The following is a 15,922-nucleotide window of genomic DNA, read 5'->3' on the forward strand; positions in this document are numbered from 1 at the left end:
TAATCGATGAAGAAAACAATTAAATAGGCCAACCGAAAGATGATGTAACTAGAGAGGTGACATAAGATCCAGTAAGCAACATTATCTTAAAAGCAATATGACAGTAGAGAAGATCTCTCACAAAAGACCCAAAATCGAGTCGTGCAAAATTGTACGAACAACAAAATTTAAAATTCAGTCCTTATCAAAGATCCAATCCAGCTGCAACTAGCAACATTGGCTTAACGCTTCTTAGACACACCAACAGTCTTTCCTCTGCGACCAGTTGTCTTGGTGTGTTGTCCACGAACACGGAGACCCCAGTAATGTCTCAGACCACGATGGTTTCTGTTCATTGTAAGAAAATGCAAAACCACCATTATTAAAGCCCCTAGAGGACATATTTATCATGTTATATGATTAGGATCAGAAATGACTAATGGGTTTACCTGATTTTCTTGAGACGCTCAAGATCATCCCTGAGCTTCATGTCAAGGGCATTGGAGACAACTTGAGAGTACTTCCCATCCTTGTAATCTTTCTGTCTGTTCAAAAACCAGTCTGGAATCTTGAACTGTCTTGGGTTTGCAACAATAGTCATGAGGTTGTCAATCTCAGCTGCAGATAACTCACCAGCCCTGAAAAGTTGAGACCAATATTAGACAACAATCCAGAGAAAGTGCAATTTGGGATTCACAAGAATTATACAATATGCTAACACAACTATTTGCTGAACCTCAACAACACACTAGCTAATCAATGCAAACAGAGACTGCTAACAAAGATAGGTCACAAAGTCAAAAGAAGAGCAAGGTTCAACATGGAAACTAGAAGATAGAAAAGTAACTCGAATTGGCTTCAAAGTGTACACTATAGGACCTAAATGTTACAAAACAAGACTCAAAACACATACACAAATCAAATCAAATGCAAACAGAGACTGCTAATTTCAATTCTAACTTTCCAAAGGTTGAAGTTTGATTGAAATCAATACCTCTTGTTCATGTCGACATCGGCTTTCTTGCAGACAATGTTGGCCAATCTCCTTCCAATACCTTTGATAGAGGTAAGGGCAAACATAATCTTTTGCTTACCATCAACGTTAGTGTTGAGCACACGCAAAATGTGCTGAAACTCCTCATTTGCAACCAGAGACTACATGCAGTAACAAAAATCACACAATTACAGCCAAACATCAAAAATTCCCTAATCAACACATAACCTAAACTTTCTGTTCGATACTTGGTTCTCTGATTCATGAAATTAACACAAACCCTAATCTTTCTATGCAATATGGATTTGAAAGGAAGAGGCTAAGCTACTGTTCTAGATCGATCGGAATCAGGAAAGCGAAGTAACATATAGTAGTTGTTGGGGAAGAGACTAAGACGAGAGAAACGAAAGCGTAAACCCTAATTACCATTGTGATTTGAAGATAAGAGATGCCTGAGAAAAGATGGAGCTCTCGCCGTCTTCAAGCTTTCTCTCTTCAGTGATTCAACAGCGTGAGCTAGGGTTTTTTTTTGTTCGGCTTATATAGCTCATTTTGGCTATCGAAATTACTGATTTTCTGAAAAGACTATTATACCCTTATTTGGTTTAAGCCCATTCTTGTCCAATTAAACCGATACACTTAGGGATATCACATTATCACTTGAACATGGACACAGGACATTTGATTAACAATCTAGAAAGATAAAATGTATGGTCTAATAAAGACGCTTCAAATCAATGATAGATAAAACGATGACATGAATCCTCTTCGTAAGCGTGTTTCAGGTAACAAAACAAAAGAGTGAATCAAGATATATTTGTTCAATCAAATGAGTTATACTACTATCAAGTGATTCATCGATCTTTGAACTAGATTTGGAGCACATATGACGCAAAGGAGGGTTTGGATTCTTACATATGTTATACACTATACAGTATAGAATAACGCGTCCACTGCAACCGTTTGTGGTCTTCACTTCCCATCTCGACGCATGGTATTTAGTTCTGTCTGACGGTTTTGTTATATAATTTTAGGAAGCTGGAAATACTTGTTTACTTATATCATCATGCAAAGCATCACGAGATCTTTCTCTATAAGTAGTCTTCACTCATACATATCTGAAAGTTACTTTTTAGTAGGTAATGCATAATGAAACTATTACATCACGTTACTCACGTAAGCTTAACGATGAAATTTGTCAGGAGAGTTATAGAAAATATATTAATGTTTGGTTACGTTACATAAGTAGCCAAAAAAAGTAGTTACTTTAATTAAAAAACTCTTCAAATACCACTATTTAACAATCACCTTCAGTATCTCACTCACAAAATGTAATGTTCTTTTGCAAACCATGAACCATCACACTTGACGTTGTGAGCCACTCGTAACGTTCCGCCATCATCATCGCTAGCAAGCTACCTCGTCCGCTTTCCGCGATGGATCCCACCCTTGCCCAACAGGTGATATATTGCTCCGAGAGATTTAAAAAAATTGATTACTAACCCTACATATCATCACGAGATCATTTTCCGTGTTTTGTACTTTATCATATAAGAGCATTTTCGGTGGTGATAAATGGAAACTTTTTTATGAAGTTCTCTTGATTAAATTGAAAAAAATAAATCAAAACTAACTAAAAAGAAAAAAGCTGGCTCTCTTTGGAGTCGTTGCCGTTTTCGTGTGTTATCTTAGTTTTTGATGAGCATTTAAAATCGAGTTCGTGATCGAGATATGCATTTATAATTAAAAACCATTTGGTTGAGCATGAAAAAAATTCGCAACCATATTTTTAGAACTTCGTTATTTCAGTTTTTTTTTGCACATCTATTATAAAATGTTTGAAAATAACTTATGTGTTTTATTTTATAATTTGCAATATTTGTTAAGTTTTATGAAATAAAATAATTTTAAAAGAATAAGTTTTTTCTGAAATTCTTACTAAAAGAGACTACCCTTGGATTATGAAAAATTAAAAAAAAAAAACCTGAAACTCTCATCCAACATTTTTCAGAAATTTATACTTAAAAAACCGAAAGAATCCATTGAAAGGCTCGATCCACTAGAAATGCTCTAAAGTACTTCTTGGTAAGCCACCCAACATTGATTTTTTAAGTTCAAACAACCTTCTGATTAACCTATGAGTATCTCATCCACATAATATTAATAGTTTAATATAAAAAATTATATTAAATTTTACATCTTTTTATATTTTAAACTTATCAACTATATTTTTATTATATTAGACATTTTGTAAAAAAAATAATGGAGGTGCTCTTAGTAATCTAGATTGGTTTAATACCCATAGTGTGGACAATTGATAATTTAAATAACTAGTGTACCGCTTATCTTATTGTTATCCGGAATATTTTAGAGTATATTTGTTGGAATAAAACGGTCCATACATACGTAGAGGTTCATACATAGTCCTGGGCATAATACCCGGAACCGAATATCCGAACCAAAAAACTCGAAAAATAACCGAACCGAACACGAATCCGATTTTTAGAATTACCCTAATGGGTCCTTGACCTCACTACCCGAACCGAATCCGAACCGAATCTAATACCCGTGGGTACCCGAATACAAATGTAACCTAAATATATTAGTTATATATATATTTGTAATACCTCAAACACCCAAAATTAAAATTATAAATCCGATTATACTAGATTTTTTTAGTAATTCATATAAATTTGGATATATTTGGGATAAAAGTAACAAATGTTATAGTTTTCTTTTAGGTAATTTAAGTATTTTGGTTACATTTGGTTATATTTGTATAAAAAGTAAACAATATATTTACGGGTAATTGGGTATTTCGGGTAGATTTGAGTATATATGAGTAAAATACCCGAATCCAACCCGAACCCAAAAATATTTTGGGTATTTTTGGTTATTTTTACATTTTTACTAAAATAACCGAATCGACCCGAATCCGAACCGAAACCGAACCGAATTTTTAGAATACCCGAATGGTTCTCAACCTCCTACTCGAATAGACCCGATACCCGAAAAAAAAGAACCGAACCCGAACGGGTACCCGAATGCCCACGCCCTAAATTACATACTACATGGTCAACGTGAGATTAAATTTTCAAGCAACAAAAGAATGAGAACATTTTTTTTTTTTTGTCTTTCGGAGTAGACCAAATCTCATCAGAAATATGCATAAAAAAACAAATAATATGTAGTTGTTTAAGAAATTAGGTAAGTGCTATTGATACAAACATGTAATCTTATTCAAATACGTAGTGGTTTTAAACTAATTTCTTGTTCTCCCCTCATTGTCACATGTCAACTTTTTCAATAGTCGTACAATAATTCAGCTATCAATGAACCCTCCATTTTTTTGCCACTAAGTTACAATCTTAAAGTGTTTTTGTAGGTAAAGTAAAGATGATACATAACAAGCTACTCATTGCAGGGTCGATCATCTTGAATCTTGTTTTCACCATTCATATTCTTTATAATAATACAAGCACATGGAGTCCAACGTGGACCAATAGAGCCGCCTTGGAGGCAGAAGCTGCAGCCTCTGTTTCATGCTCAGGCCATGGCAGATCTTACGTGGACGGTCTTGGTGTCCTTGACGGCCATAAACCTTGTGAGTGTCACGATTGCTACACAGGCAAAGATTGCTCCGTTCTTCTCAAAGATTGTCCTGTCGATGCTAACTCGTATGTAACAACTTTTCATCTCGATCATTATGACCAAACCAATCTGTAAAATTTGGAATAAAAATGTTATTGTTGTTTTTGTGGATTTTGAAGAGGAGACCCTTTGTTCTTGGAGCCTTTCTGGATTCGAAAGGCAGAGGAAAGTGCGGTTGTTGAGTCAGGATGGCACAGGATGAGTTATACTTTTAACGGATATGGCTTGTTTATGTCGGCAGAGCTTGAGAAGATCATTAGAAAGTTACATAATGTAGTGGGAAATGCAGTTACTGATAACAGATTCATAATCTTTGGAGCTGGAGCCACACAATTGCTTGCAGCTTCTGTTCATGCCTTGTCTCAAACAAATTCATTATCTCCTTCAAGACTTGTGACTTCTGTTCCATACTACAATGTAAGCAAAAAAAACGCTCTGTTCTTGGCTTTATGTAACAAGTTGATATGTGTGGTTCTGATCAGTTATATGTGTGTGTGAGTGCAGTTGTACAAACAACAAGCAGATTTCTTTAATTCTACCAATCTCAAGTTTGAAGGAGATGCGTCTGCGTGGAAGAGGAGCGAGCGCAATGATGATATTAAACAAGTTATAGAGATAGTGACATCTCCGAATAATCCAGATGGGAAGCTGAAAAGAGCGGTTCTTGATGGTCCTAATGTGAAATACATTCATGATTATGCTTACTACTGGCCTTATTTTTCACCTATTACACGTCAAGCTGATGAAGATTTGAGCTTGTTCAGTCTCTCCAAGACTACAGGTCATGCTGGCTCAAGATTCGGGTGACTATTAACTTTGACTCTCCTAGTAACTCTATACAAAGGTTTGGATTGGTCAAAACAACTCATAAGTGTTTTTGTTTGTTGTTGTTGTTGTTGTTCTTGCAGCTGGGCATTAGTAAAAGAGAAAACTGTTTATGAAAAAATGAAAATATATATAAGTCTAAGTAGTATGGGAGTTTCAAGAGACACACAGCTTCGTGCTTTGCAGTTGCTTAAAGTAGTGATTGGTGATGGAGGCAATGAAATATTCCGTTTTGGTTATGGAACCTTGAAAAAAAGATGGGAGATTTTGAACAAGATTTTTTCCATGTCTACGCGTTTTTCGCTCGAAACTATCAAACCTGAGTATTGCAACTATTTCAAGAAAGTTAGAGAGTTTACTCCTTGTAAGTTTTTCTTCTAACTAATGCAAGAAAGTGAGACTTTTGTTTTGGTTTGGTACTTATAATTATGCGTTTGGTTTTCATTTGAAAGCTTATGCATGGGTGAAGTGTGAGAGACCAGAAGACACAGACTGCTATGAGATTTTCAAAGCGGCGAAGATAACAGGACGTAATGGGGAAATGTTTGGATCGGATGAAAGGTTTGTGCGGCTAAGTCTCATCAGATCACAAGACGACTTTGATCAGCTTATTGCAATGTTGAAGAAGTTTGTCTCCAAGGAAGCTGTAGTTGTTGACTCCATCTGAAAACTTGATGTTGTGATCACACGTCATCAATTTGATCATATAAAATGAATAATTTTGAATACTCTTGACAAATAATTGAATGAGACAGCTCAACTTCCAATTTTGTAATACAAAGAAACCATTATACGACAGACTTATAAAAATAGACATAATCGAATCATATCATTGATTATTTAGAGATCTTAAAATCTTTATATTATTTAATTATTGCGTTAACTTGGAAGATAACCATAAATCCAGATGTTATTATGTGTAGAGATTGACTCTCATAATGATTACAATAAGGTACATGTGTTTATATAGAGAATACGATAATAATGTAAGTTACGGTTTGCTAATATTCGGAATAACATTTACACAACTCAGAACTCAGAAGGATTAATATTTCAAGAGTAAAAAGAGCCACACGGCGTCATTATTACTCGTTTTGTTTCAGTTCCTAGCCGCAAAGTGTCAATGCCTATGAACGACACTCACACCTTGCTCACCTCTACGACAGTTTAGGTGGATCCATGCTTTCTAAAGAAGCACGTCCATCCAAATGTCGATGCCCATGAACGACACTCACACCTTGCTCACCTCTACAACAGTTTAGACGGATCCATGCTTTCTAAAGAAGCACGCCCATCCAATCTAGGCGACAAGGGTTCACATTTCGTTCATCACCCTTGGTCGACTATCGAATAACCGGACTCCCATCAAAAGATGGTTGCCAAGAACATCTTTTTGCTAATGTACTCGGAATAACATCTACACAACTCGGAAGGATTAACATCCCAAGAGTAAGAAGAGCCACCCAAAATCGTTGCTACCCGTCTCGTTTCAATTCCTAGCCACAAGGTGTCAATGTCCATAGGCGACACTCACACCTTGCTCACCCCCGAGACAGCTTAGGCGGATCCATGCTTTCAACGAAGCACGCCCATCCAACCTAGGCGGATGGAATCGATGCCCATGAGGACATCTCGGTATTTCGTGCACATTACGAATATACCGCCACCCAAATGGCCTAGAAGAATCCATTTCAGCCCATGCATGACACCTATTCTCTTCGGCGACGAGGTGAAACGATGCTCGTGGGGACATCTCAGTATATCATGCGCTAAACTCATATACCGCCACCCCTAGGCCTCAAAGAATCCATGTCAGTCCACGCATGACACGCCCATTCTTCTCCATCTCTCAGCAATTTTTGTCCGAGAACTGCTAAAAAACTCCGATCCTTATATACCGCCACCCTAATGCATCGAAGAATTAATGTCAGCCCACACATTGCACGCCCATTCTCCTCGACGATTCAACAATTTTTGTCTGAGAACTGCTGAAAAACTCCAAAAAGGCAACAAAGCCGATCGGTGGTCATTCCTCGTGTCGATATTCGATAGTATCCCTCGATCCCTACCCACGTCTAGAACCGAGTAGGGGGTTCTGTAATAACCGTCTCCCTAAGTCTGTGGGCCGGGCACTAGGGAATTCGAGTGTGAGGAACTGAGACGAAGGTTATTTGTTTGGGCCGAGAGTTGGCCAAACGTATGGGCTGTTCTATGAAATCTGTCGAGTAAATGGGGCGCTGTCCAAGTTTGAGTCGAGCGAATGTGTTTTATTCAGGATTTAAGGGGTTTTAACTCGAAGGGTCTGCACGTTTAACCAGGATAGGTCCAAGGGATTGGATCGGGCTTGGGCGGACCGAGGAATATGCGAATATGTTGTTGGGAGAGATAGGATTGCGTATCCTAACAACGAGATTTGGACCAAAAATTCCTTAGATCCTCTGGAGGATTGGCGAGCCAGATATTTTGGCCAGGATAGATTGCGATCTAACTGACAAGATTTGATCCGAATATTCTGTGAAGATGACCTGTAGATCCAAAGATCCCCAAGCATCTTGTCCCCCTTATAAGTATTGCTCAGGCAGCGTTAGAGCGGGGCGGGGGCACAAGTACGCCGCGATTATCCTTAGAGAAGGGGAGAGAAATAGTTGGATGGAATTAGAGAGAAAATCCGAGTGATGGTTTAGAAATCCGAGAGGCGATTAGGGAACCCTGTTGTTAGGGAATCCGTTCTGGCCTTGGAAGACGAAAGGTGTCTAAGTCTGTATCTGAGATCAAACGATGAGCGATTCAATTAAATCATGCCATCAGAGAGCGAATCTGTTTGGAGAAACTTAAGCTAGAGCGGAATGGGTCTGATTGTTCTTTTGATCGGAAGGATTAAGGTTCTGGTGATTCTAGTGGTACATGCGAGTGATACGGATGTTCGGTGTCTAATGTGTAATCCAGACGTCTCTCTTTGTACATAGTCTCGTGGGCTTGGTTGGTTGAATGACTCGGTACGAACGGAGATGTTGGACAAATTATTAGTAGCTGGTACAATTGATGCAAGAGAGCTATGAGTGATAGTGGAGCTAATGAAGGATCGAGTCCTTGGAGTTGAAGGTGAGATAGTGGAAGCACATGAATGTAAATGAGTCAGAGTCTACGAATGGCTAAGGTATTGGTTAAGTAAGGGTCTAGCTTGTAATGTTTTTCTGCTGCGTAGAACGGTTAGGTTAAATGGCTAGCCAAAATTGTCATAAATCTGTGTTTTAAGAGCAAATCGGAGTTTTGCTGCAATTTTGGGTCTTTGGCGGATTTGCAAAACAGGTTAGGACATTTCAGGTTCCCTTGGTCTGTGCAGACTCCCTCAACACCCACCCTTTCATATAGCTTTATATCTATTTTTTGACTTGGCACGAGTAGACATTGAAATGTCTAAGGAGTCACTCGTGCCAAAAAAACAATACTTGGAATTTGAAAATTCTTTTGGCATGCTTTATAAGAATAGTGAATCCTATTTTCGGGAAAATTTACGTAATTTTCTAACACCTCCAGCTAAGTCATTTGACCTAAAACAACATCGGATTCTCATGGTCTAGCTGTGCCCCCTGGACACATTTGATGCAAGCTTGACATCCTAAACTCTTTATTAATGAATTTTAAGAGTTTCGACCGCAAAATATTGCATCGTGGACGATAATTTATGAAAGTTAATCAGTTATTTCTTTTTTTCTTGGATATTCGGACGTCGGAATCGATGATTCCTCGGACCCGATAGATTTTTCTCGAAGATTTAAAGTTCGGATCGAGGATTCCTCGGACCCGATAATCTTTTTTTGACGATTCCGACCCCAGGTTAACAATTCTTCAGACCCGATAGATTTTTTCTCGACGATTCCTAGTCCGGGTCCAATAATTTTTCATCGACCATTTCAAGTCTCGGTCGAGGAATCCTCAGACTCGATAGAGAAAACTCGACAATTTCTAGTCCGCAATGACAATTTTTTGGACTCGATAAAGAAAACTCGACGATTACAAGTCCGCATCAGGGATTCCTCTAACTTGATATAGATAACCTCGACGATTCCAAGTCCTGGTAGACGATTTCTCGGACACGATAGAAAAACTCGACGATTCCTCAGACTCGATAGAGAAAGCTTGACCATTCCAAGTCGACAACGTGGATTCCTCATACCTGATATATTTTTCTCAACGATTCCAAGTGCGGGTCAAGGATTCCTCGGACCCGATAGATTTTTCTCGACGATTTCAAGTTTGGATCGAAGATTCCTCAGACTTGATTTATTTTCCTCGACGAATTCATTTCCCAGTCGAGGAATGCTCGGACTTGATAGAGAAGACTCGACGATTGCTCGGACTCGAGAGAGAAAACTCGACGATTTCTCGGACTCGACAGAGAAGACTCGATGATTCCAAGTCTGCATCACGGATTCCTCGTACCCGATAGAGAAAACTCGACAATTCCAAATCCGCATCGGGGATTCATCGGACTTGATTAAGAAAACTCGATGATTTCAAAAGTCTTGGTCGATGATTTCTTGGACTCGATAGATAAAACTCGACCATTCCTGAGACTCGATAGAAAAAATTCGACGATTCCAAGTCCGCATTGGGGATTCCTTGGACACGATAGAGAAAACTCTACAATTCCAAGTCTGCATCAGAGATTTCTCGGATATTTCCTCACTAGTTTTCATTTTGTCAGATTTTCAGTGTTTGGAGGGAGATTTTGGCTTTTTTGTTTGCTTTTTAGCTGGTGTGAGTTTGTCACATTGAATGTTTGTGTTCATATACCAAGTTGAGTGTAAATGATGACTCAACTTTTTATTTTAATTGATATGTAAATGAAATATCTGAATTACAATTTCTCAAAAACTTTACAAACCAAAAAATAATATGCAGACATAAAATCAAAGTAAAAATTGATCACACGATATTTTTACTGACGCTGAAAAATATATTAGGAAGAGAATATTGAAACAAGAATTGAGTGAAAATTAGTGCTGCTCAAAAAGCCATTCTCATAAGAATCTAAATTTAAAATGAGTTTGAGAGGAAGCAAACTTAGGCATGACCAAAAAAAGAAAAATACATATGCATGACTCATGCCGCATGACTCATGCCGCATGACCATAGTGACGGTTTATTAAACCAACGGTTATAATTATAAAAAAAATTTAATCGTAACCTTAACTGCTATATATATATACGGTTAAAACAATTACGATTTAATATAGTTACGGTTAACTGATGATTACGATACGAGTAACATAAGAAGCAAAATTTTACAAATTATACGACCTTTTACACTTTTAATAAGATGGAAAAAAATATTGTAGATCAATTTTTCTTTATTTTGCAATATGACATTACAACATAATTGTTTGAGACATTACTTGTCTTTAACATAGATCTTTACATATGCATTATCATTAAGAAAAAAAAAATTATCGGAACATTCGATCATTGTCTTTGCATTATACACATTTACAATATATTTGTAAGGTTTTGACTGTATGGTTAATTAAAAGTTAGTGTATTTTTAACCATAGTCCATAGCTAATACTTTTATGGTTAACGGTTAAGGTTTTTTAACCGCTTGATACGTTTACAAACTAGTTATTATTTAAAGACAGTTCGGTTACAAACCGAAATACGGTTATAATCATGCCTAAGCAAACTCTTGTAATCGTGAATTTGTGGAATTTCTGTGATTATGAAGTTGTAAAGTGTATTTTTGCAATTTTCTTGTACTTTTGTATTTCCTTTTACGTGATCGTGAATTTGTGGAGTTTCTATTATCGTGATTTTGTGGAACTTATGTGATCATGAAGTTGTGGAATTTATTTTTGCATTTTTCTCGTATTTTTTGTGTTTACTTGTTGTGTGTGTTTTAAAGATAATGTATTTTTGTTTGTTTATGATTAATTTCTGTGATCGTGAAGATGTGGAGTTTATTTTAGTATTTTATTGTATTTTTGCCTGTGTTTAAATTAATATTTTTTTGTTTATGATTTAATTTACTTGTTTGTGAATTTGTGGAATTTATGTTTATTTTTTATTGTATTTTTGTATTTACTTGTTGCGTGTGTTTTAAAAATAATGTTTTTTTGTTTGTTTATGATTTATTTATGTGATCGTGAAAATATGGAGTTTATTTTAAGCATTTTTATTGTATTTTTACATGTGTTTAAATTAATGTTTTTTTGTTTATGTTGAATTTCAAGAATTTATGTTATCATGATTTTGTTGAATTTACGTGATCGTGAGTTGTGGAGTTTATTTTTGCATTTTTAAGTTTAATGTTTTTTTTTTTTTTTTGGTGGTGTTTAGTGTTTTTTTTTTGTTCGTTGTGTAAGGAACATTTTTGGATGTGTTTTTTTGAAGAGAGAGAGAGCAAGAGAGAGTTACCGTAACTAACTCAGTTACGTCATCCAAGAGTCACTTGTTCTCAGCTACACCAAGATTCTTTGCTGCTCCTAAAAGTTAGAATACTTTGTTATTTACTTTGAGCATAGTGAAACATATCAAAAAAAGATAATCACAAGATAAAATTTATACAACAAAATTATAGCCGAGAAATAATTAATGAAACTCTTACTGTTACATCCGTTGCTTCTCATTCATACTTTTAACCTGACAAAAGTAATGCAAAGTAAATGAATTTCACATCCGTTGAAAATCATGACACTAAATATACTAAAGAAACAAGTTACCTTAACATGAAAATGCTTGGCTCTCCCATATTCACAAGACTTTTAATTTTTCACTGACGTCTTTAAGTGTTGTTAGTCCTAATATAATTTAGCGAATAATGTTATCCGAATATTTCACAATAGAAAACACAGTCATTATAATCTTTGGCCAACATTCTAAGAAACTACTTTACCAAACAAAAGCTTACCTTCTTCAAGTCTCTTTACCAACTCCTTAATAGATACATCAGCAAGTCTATTTACCAACTCCTTAACAGATACATCAGCAGGCTCACACTAAGTTATATTCCTGCAATACACATGAATAATGAACAATGTCTACATCAAACGGACAAAACCACACAACTTAATTTGAGAAAACATGCAATAAAACACTAACATTCTCTAATCTTGAGGCAGAACCGGTGGGAGCTATCATCTGAAAATAGAAGATTATAACTACACCCCTGAATACTTGGAATATATATTAAACTCACATTGGTTCTATTAAGAAGAGTATAAAATGATGGGAATAGGTTTAACATGATTACCTTATCATTCATGAGTACGTTGAAACGCATCTGAGACATTTCCTCTTTCTCATGAAACCATTTACCAAGAAATAAGTTAATAGAAGCTATTCTAAGGCAATATATTAAAAAAGAGTAAGAAATGTGGAACATTCACAAAGCAAGTTCTTGACATCAAATATGATTATCCACACTTTTGGTTAAAGAATTTTTGTAAAAGTTTGCTTTCTGTTTTGGAAGTTGTTTGGACGTTCTGTGCTATGTTTTGGTTTTGTGTGTTTGAATTTCGTTGTGTCTTAGTGAGTTTAAGTTGTGTTTGTGTTTCATTTTTTTGTGTGCATTTGAGCGTGTGTTTTCGTGAATTTATGTTCTGTTTTTGAGACAGTGCAAGAGATGTGATAAGTGAGAGAGAGAAAGATTGAGAGAGAGAGAGAGAGTGAGCTACTTCATCAATCACCATACCTTTGAATGGTCTTCAGATCTTCTTTGCAGCTAAACACTCCTTCATCTTGAAACCCTTTATCAAGAGTTCTTTGGTCACCAAAGAACCCTTGTTAAAAATAAAACGAATATTTAACAGGAAGAAACATGTTACCGTCAAATCAAATTACCTTAACAGGATGCACTAAAAGAATGCTTGGTCTCCCATATTCACGAGATTTTGGCCATCTTATCACTGAGGCTCAAGATTAGGGGATTCTGTTACTGTCATCCACAACCAGAGCCTTTTTCTGTGTGTATTATGTTGATTCCCCTGATCAGAAAGTAATTAATTACCCAATAGAACCGAAAATACAATGTCTGTCAAAAAGACAGAAACCATAACTCTTAAAAAGCCTTAAACATTATTGAGATAACCAGAATGCGATATAAAAATAAGTACCTGGGGAAACTTCCGCAAGCATCAGAGGCCGTACTCAAACACCACCTTCAAGCACTATTCACCATCACAAACAAACACATCAATAATCTGATCCATAAAAAGTACCACAAAAGATGGCACCATCATAAACAAACACATCATAATCTGATCCACAAAAGTACCACAGGAGATGGCAGAAATGGGTTATCGAAGCAGCTAAGAAAATCATTAATATGTTTGAGGCACTTTGAGCTTTGCGGGCATTCTATAGTTAGCTACCTTTTCCTGGTAATTGTTTAGCGACTGGATACCTTGAGAGATATGCGGAGTTTCAGCTGCAAGGCATAAATAAAATCTTATTTTTAGCAGCAATATCTCAATTGAGAATTCAAAATTAAAGTTTGTGATAGTGGAGGAAGGTGCAAACCTTTGTCTCAGGATCCTTGAGTTTGGTGACAGTCTGAAGCAAGGGCCGTCACTTCTTGACAGAGGTTAAGCTTTTTGCAGAATTGGTCTGATTTGACTTGTAAGAAGAAAAGCTCGGTAGAATGATCTACCATGGAAGACATTGCATTATAAACATAAGAGCAGAGTTAATATGTAATCACTAATCAAAAGAAAAGGAACCGAAGAGCTGAGAACAATCAAGAAAGAAACCACAAATGTCAATGTTTAATCTTACTCACTGGTTCGAGAATAATCGAGTTTCGAGCATCACAAGACCATGTCATCCAATCTACCGTCCATGGTTCCTCCATAAACTATAACCATTTAATAATCAAACCCGATTCAGAGGTCATCAAGCCTTTAACATTATGGAGATAACCAGAATAAACAAGTACCTGGGAATCAGAAGAGGACTCTTCCCTGCAAGTTACACATCAATTCGTGGAATGTGAAGTTTTTTGTTCCTATTGTTTAGTTTTACTGTTTGAGTTAGATTTTTTCTGTGATTGAGCGTGAATTGTGTTTTCTTTTTTCTTTTGAATATGCATGCGTTTGGAAGTGTGTTTGTGTTATGTTTTCGTGTGTTTAAATTTCGTTTGAGCGTGAATTTGTGTTTTAGAATTTTGTTGTGATTGAGCGTGAATTTGTGTTTTTGCCATCTTTGATCTATTTCTGGGATAAAACAACATGGAAAAAATACATGATGAACATGCCACAGGCCAGAGGACTAGTCTATGGCCAGTTTGTGGTAAGAGAGAGAGATACTTACCTCAACCCTTGTATGCTGAAACTTTTGGTCTTTGCAGCTTAAAGATATTTCTTTTGAACGTGAAGTACCTGATCAATAAAGTCGGCAACAAACACAGAGATTATAAAACTAACTAGACCAACAAAAAATAACAGAACCTTCTTTATGGAATATCCTGGCTATCTAACTATGTTCACGAGATACTCCAAGAATATAGTTTAAAATTTCTAATCCGACTCTTTCAAATAATTAAGTGTTGCTAACAATTGAAATGGAGATATGAAAAACATCAATTAGAGAATCAGGTAACATCTTATGGACACTAAAACATCTTATGAGTAAGCATTGGCCAAGTTTTGGTATTATCAAGTCTAAGAACTATAGCTTCTAGACCTTACCTTGGAAGCTTTTTTGAACAAGTATCCCTATCTTCTCTACTGCGATAGGCTGATCAGCGAGCTTTATTATGTTTTCCTGCAAGTTTACAAATATTATTGGAAAATAGTCAGTAATAACTTTGTCTTTTCTACACAATTCTTATTCAAGTATACACGAAATTGAGCCACAAAACAGCTTTCAAAGTTTTGAATTAGCAAAAGTGATTATGAGATTGAGAGACAAAACTGAATCACGAAACGTTTACAATTGCATCGGCTGTGGCGCATGATGACAAACAGAGACAAATCATCACAAATAGTTGTGATTTTCATAATCAAAGAAACAACGATCAAATCAAAACACATGTAACTGATGTTATTCAAAACCATAAAACGTTGATCATATATCTATTTAATCTTTCAAAAACTAGCAATAAACAAGATTAACAGAGATGATACGAAGATCATCATCACACTGATTCTTCTAGATCGCTAAGAATAGGGTTTATACCTGAGAGATTTGTGCGTTTGTGTTCAACGATCGAAGCAACAGACCCAGATTTAATCACACGCTTCTGTTCTGGAATAATCGGAAGAGAATTTTGAAGTGAATGAAATGAATATTTTGCAAAGAGAAAAAGAAAAAGCTTTGTATTTGTTTGTAGTGGTTAAGCCAATTAATATGTAACTACGGAAAATGCCCTTGTTTATTCCGTTAAACCATTTGGATTCAAAATTGAAAATGAGATTTTCCCCCCCTAATCAAGATATTTTTGTCCGTTAAAACTTAAAACTCTACACAAAATTCAAA

General features: G+C 36.1%; 3 protein-coding genes, 4 long non-coding RNA genes and 1 other non-coding gene across 13 annotated transcripts; 4 read left to right on the top strand and 4 right to left on the bottom strand.

Moving 5' to 3' along the window:
* Nucleotide 1: 1 nt before the first annotated feature.
* On the bottom strand, nucleotides 2-1,491 carry AT1G34030 (Ribosomal protein S13/S18 family). The gene is made up of 4 exons (NM_103125.5): nucleotides 1,400-1,491; nucleotides 974-1,134; nucleotides 429-617; nucleotides 2-327 (listed from the first exon to the last, which is right to left on the bottom strand). The coding sequence occupies exons 1-4, from the start codon at nucleotides 1,400-1,402 to the stop codon at nucleotides 222-224; spliced, it is 459 nt and encodes a 152-aa protein (NP_564434.1). The 5' UTR covers nucleotides 1,403-1,491; the 3' UTR covers nucleotides 2-221.
* Nucleotides 1,492-4,195: 2,704 nt separating this feature from the next.
* Nucleotides 4,196-6,304, top strand: AT1G34040 (Pyridoxal phosphate (PLP)-dependent transferases superfamily protein). Of its 2 annotated transcripts, NM_103126.2 has the most exons (5): nucleotides 4,196-4,650; nucleotides 4,744-5,041; nucleotides 5,129-5,427; nucleotides 5,533-5,813; nucleotides 5,902-6,304. In NM_103126.2, the coding sequence occupies exons 1-5, from the start codon at nucleotides 4,370-4,372 to the stop codon at nucleotides 6,114-6,116; spliced, it is 1,374 nt and encodes a 457-aa protein (NP_174666.1). In that variant the 5' UTR covers nucleotides 4,196-4,369; the 3' UTR covers nucleotides 6,117-6,304. The 2 variants fall into 2 exon arrangements, with proteins under 2 accessions (NP_174666.1, NP_001321928.1); NM_001333081.1 differs by having other exon boundaries at nucleotides 4,225-4,650; nucleotides 5,533-6,271.
* Nucleotides 6,305-9,363: 3,059 nt separating this feature from the next.
* AT1G34042 (uncharacterized protein) lies at nucleotides 9,364-9,640 on the bottom strand (the record flags this gene model as incomplete). The annotated part of the gene is made up of 1 exon (NM_001123936.2): nucleotides 9,364-9,640. The coding sequence occupies exon 1, from the start codon at nucleotides 9,622-9,624 to the stop codon at nucleotides 9,364-9,366; it is 261 nt and encodes an 86-aa protein (NP_001117408.1). The 5' UTR covers nucleotides 9,625-9,640.
* Nucleotides 9,641-10,852: 1,212 nt separating this feature from the next.
* Nucleotides 10,853-15,773, bottom strand: AT1G09185. 5 transcript variants are annotated; one of them, NR_143479.1, is made up of 14 exons: nucleotides 15,623-15,721; nucleotides 15,133-15,208; nucleotides 14,382-14,823; nucleotides 14,226-14,300; nucleotides 13,967-14,092; nucleotides 13,722-13,874; nucleotides 13,561-13,614; nucleotides 13,289-13,431; nucleotides 12,699-13,194; nucleotides 12,548-12,586; nucleotides 12,357-12,457; nucleotides 12,169-12,246; nucleotides 12,054-12,088; nucleotides 11,801-11,931 (listed from the first exon to the last, which is right to left on the bottom strand). It is a non-coding gene; the product is annotated as an uncharacterized misc_RNA (transcript). The 5 variants fall into 5 exon arrangements; NR_143475.1 differs by having other exon boundaries at nucleotides 10,853-12,088; nucleotides 12,548-12,614; nucleotides 13,819-13,874; nucleotides 15,623-15,773; NR_143477.1 differs by having other exon boundaries at nucleotides 10,853-11,931; nucleotides 12,548-12,614; nucleotides 12,699-13,431; nucleotides 13,819-13,874; nucleotides 15,623-15,773.
* AT1G06727 lies at nucleotides 11,134-11,343 on the top strand. The gene has a single exon (NR_139139.1). It is a non-coding gene; the product is annotated as an other RNA (long non-coding RNA).
* AT1G06733 lies at nucleotides 11,877-12,081 on the top strand. Its single transcript, NR_139140.1, has one exon. It is a non-coding gene; the product is annotated as an other RNA (long non-coding RNA).
* AT1G06737 lies at nucleotides 13,714-14,181 on the bottom strand. The gene is made up of 2 exons (NR_139141.1): nucleotides 13,967-14,181; nucleotides 13,714-13,872 (listed from the first exon to the last, which is right to left on the bottom strand). It is a non-coding gene; the product is annotated as an other RNA (long non-coding RNA).
* On the top strand, nucleotides 14,259-14,978 carry AT1G06743. The gene is made up of 2 exons (NR_139142.1): nucleotides 14,259-14,435; nucleotides 14,796-14,978. It is a non-coding gene; the product is annotated as an other RNA (long non-coding RNA).
* Nucleotides 15,774-15,922: the final 149 nt, after the last annotated feature.

The sequence above is a fragment of the Arabidopsis thaliana genome (assembly GCF_000001735.4).
Source record: "Arabidopsis thaliana chromosome 1 sequence".
Classification (NCBI taxonomy): domain Eukaryota; kingdom Viridiplantae; phylum Streptophyta; class Magnoliopsida; order Brassicales; family Brassicaceae; genus Arabidopsis; species Arabidopsis thaliana.

Excerpts from the sequence above, each read along its gene's own strand:
- AT1G34030 (NM_103125.5), bottom strand. Across the intron at positions 618-973 it reads GATGTCGACATGAACAAGAG|GGCTGGTGAGTTATCTGCAG; the intron begins GTATTGATTTCA and ends TCAACTTTTCAG. Across the intron at positions 328-428 it reads GAGCGTCTCAAGAAAATCAG|AAACCATCGTGGTCTGAGAC; the intron begins GTAAACCCATTA and ends TACAATGAACAG.
- AT1G34040 (NM_103126.2), top strand. The coding sequence starts at position 4,370 with ATGATACATAACAAGCTACTCATTGCAGGGTCGATCATCTTGAATCTT. Across the intron at positions 5,042-5,128 it reads CTTCTGTTCCATACTACAAT|TTGTACAAACAACAAGCAGA; the intron begins GTAAGCAAAAAA and ends GTGTGAGTGCAG. Across the intron at positions 5,814-5,901 it reads AGTTAGAGAGTTTACTCCTT|CTTATGCATGGGTGAAGTGT; the intron begins GTAAGTTTTTCT and ends TTCATTTGAAAG.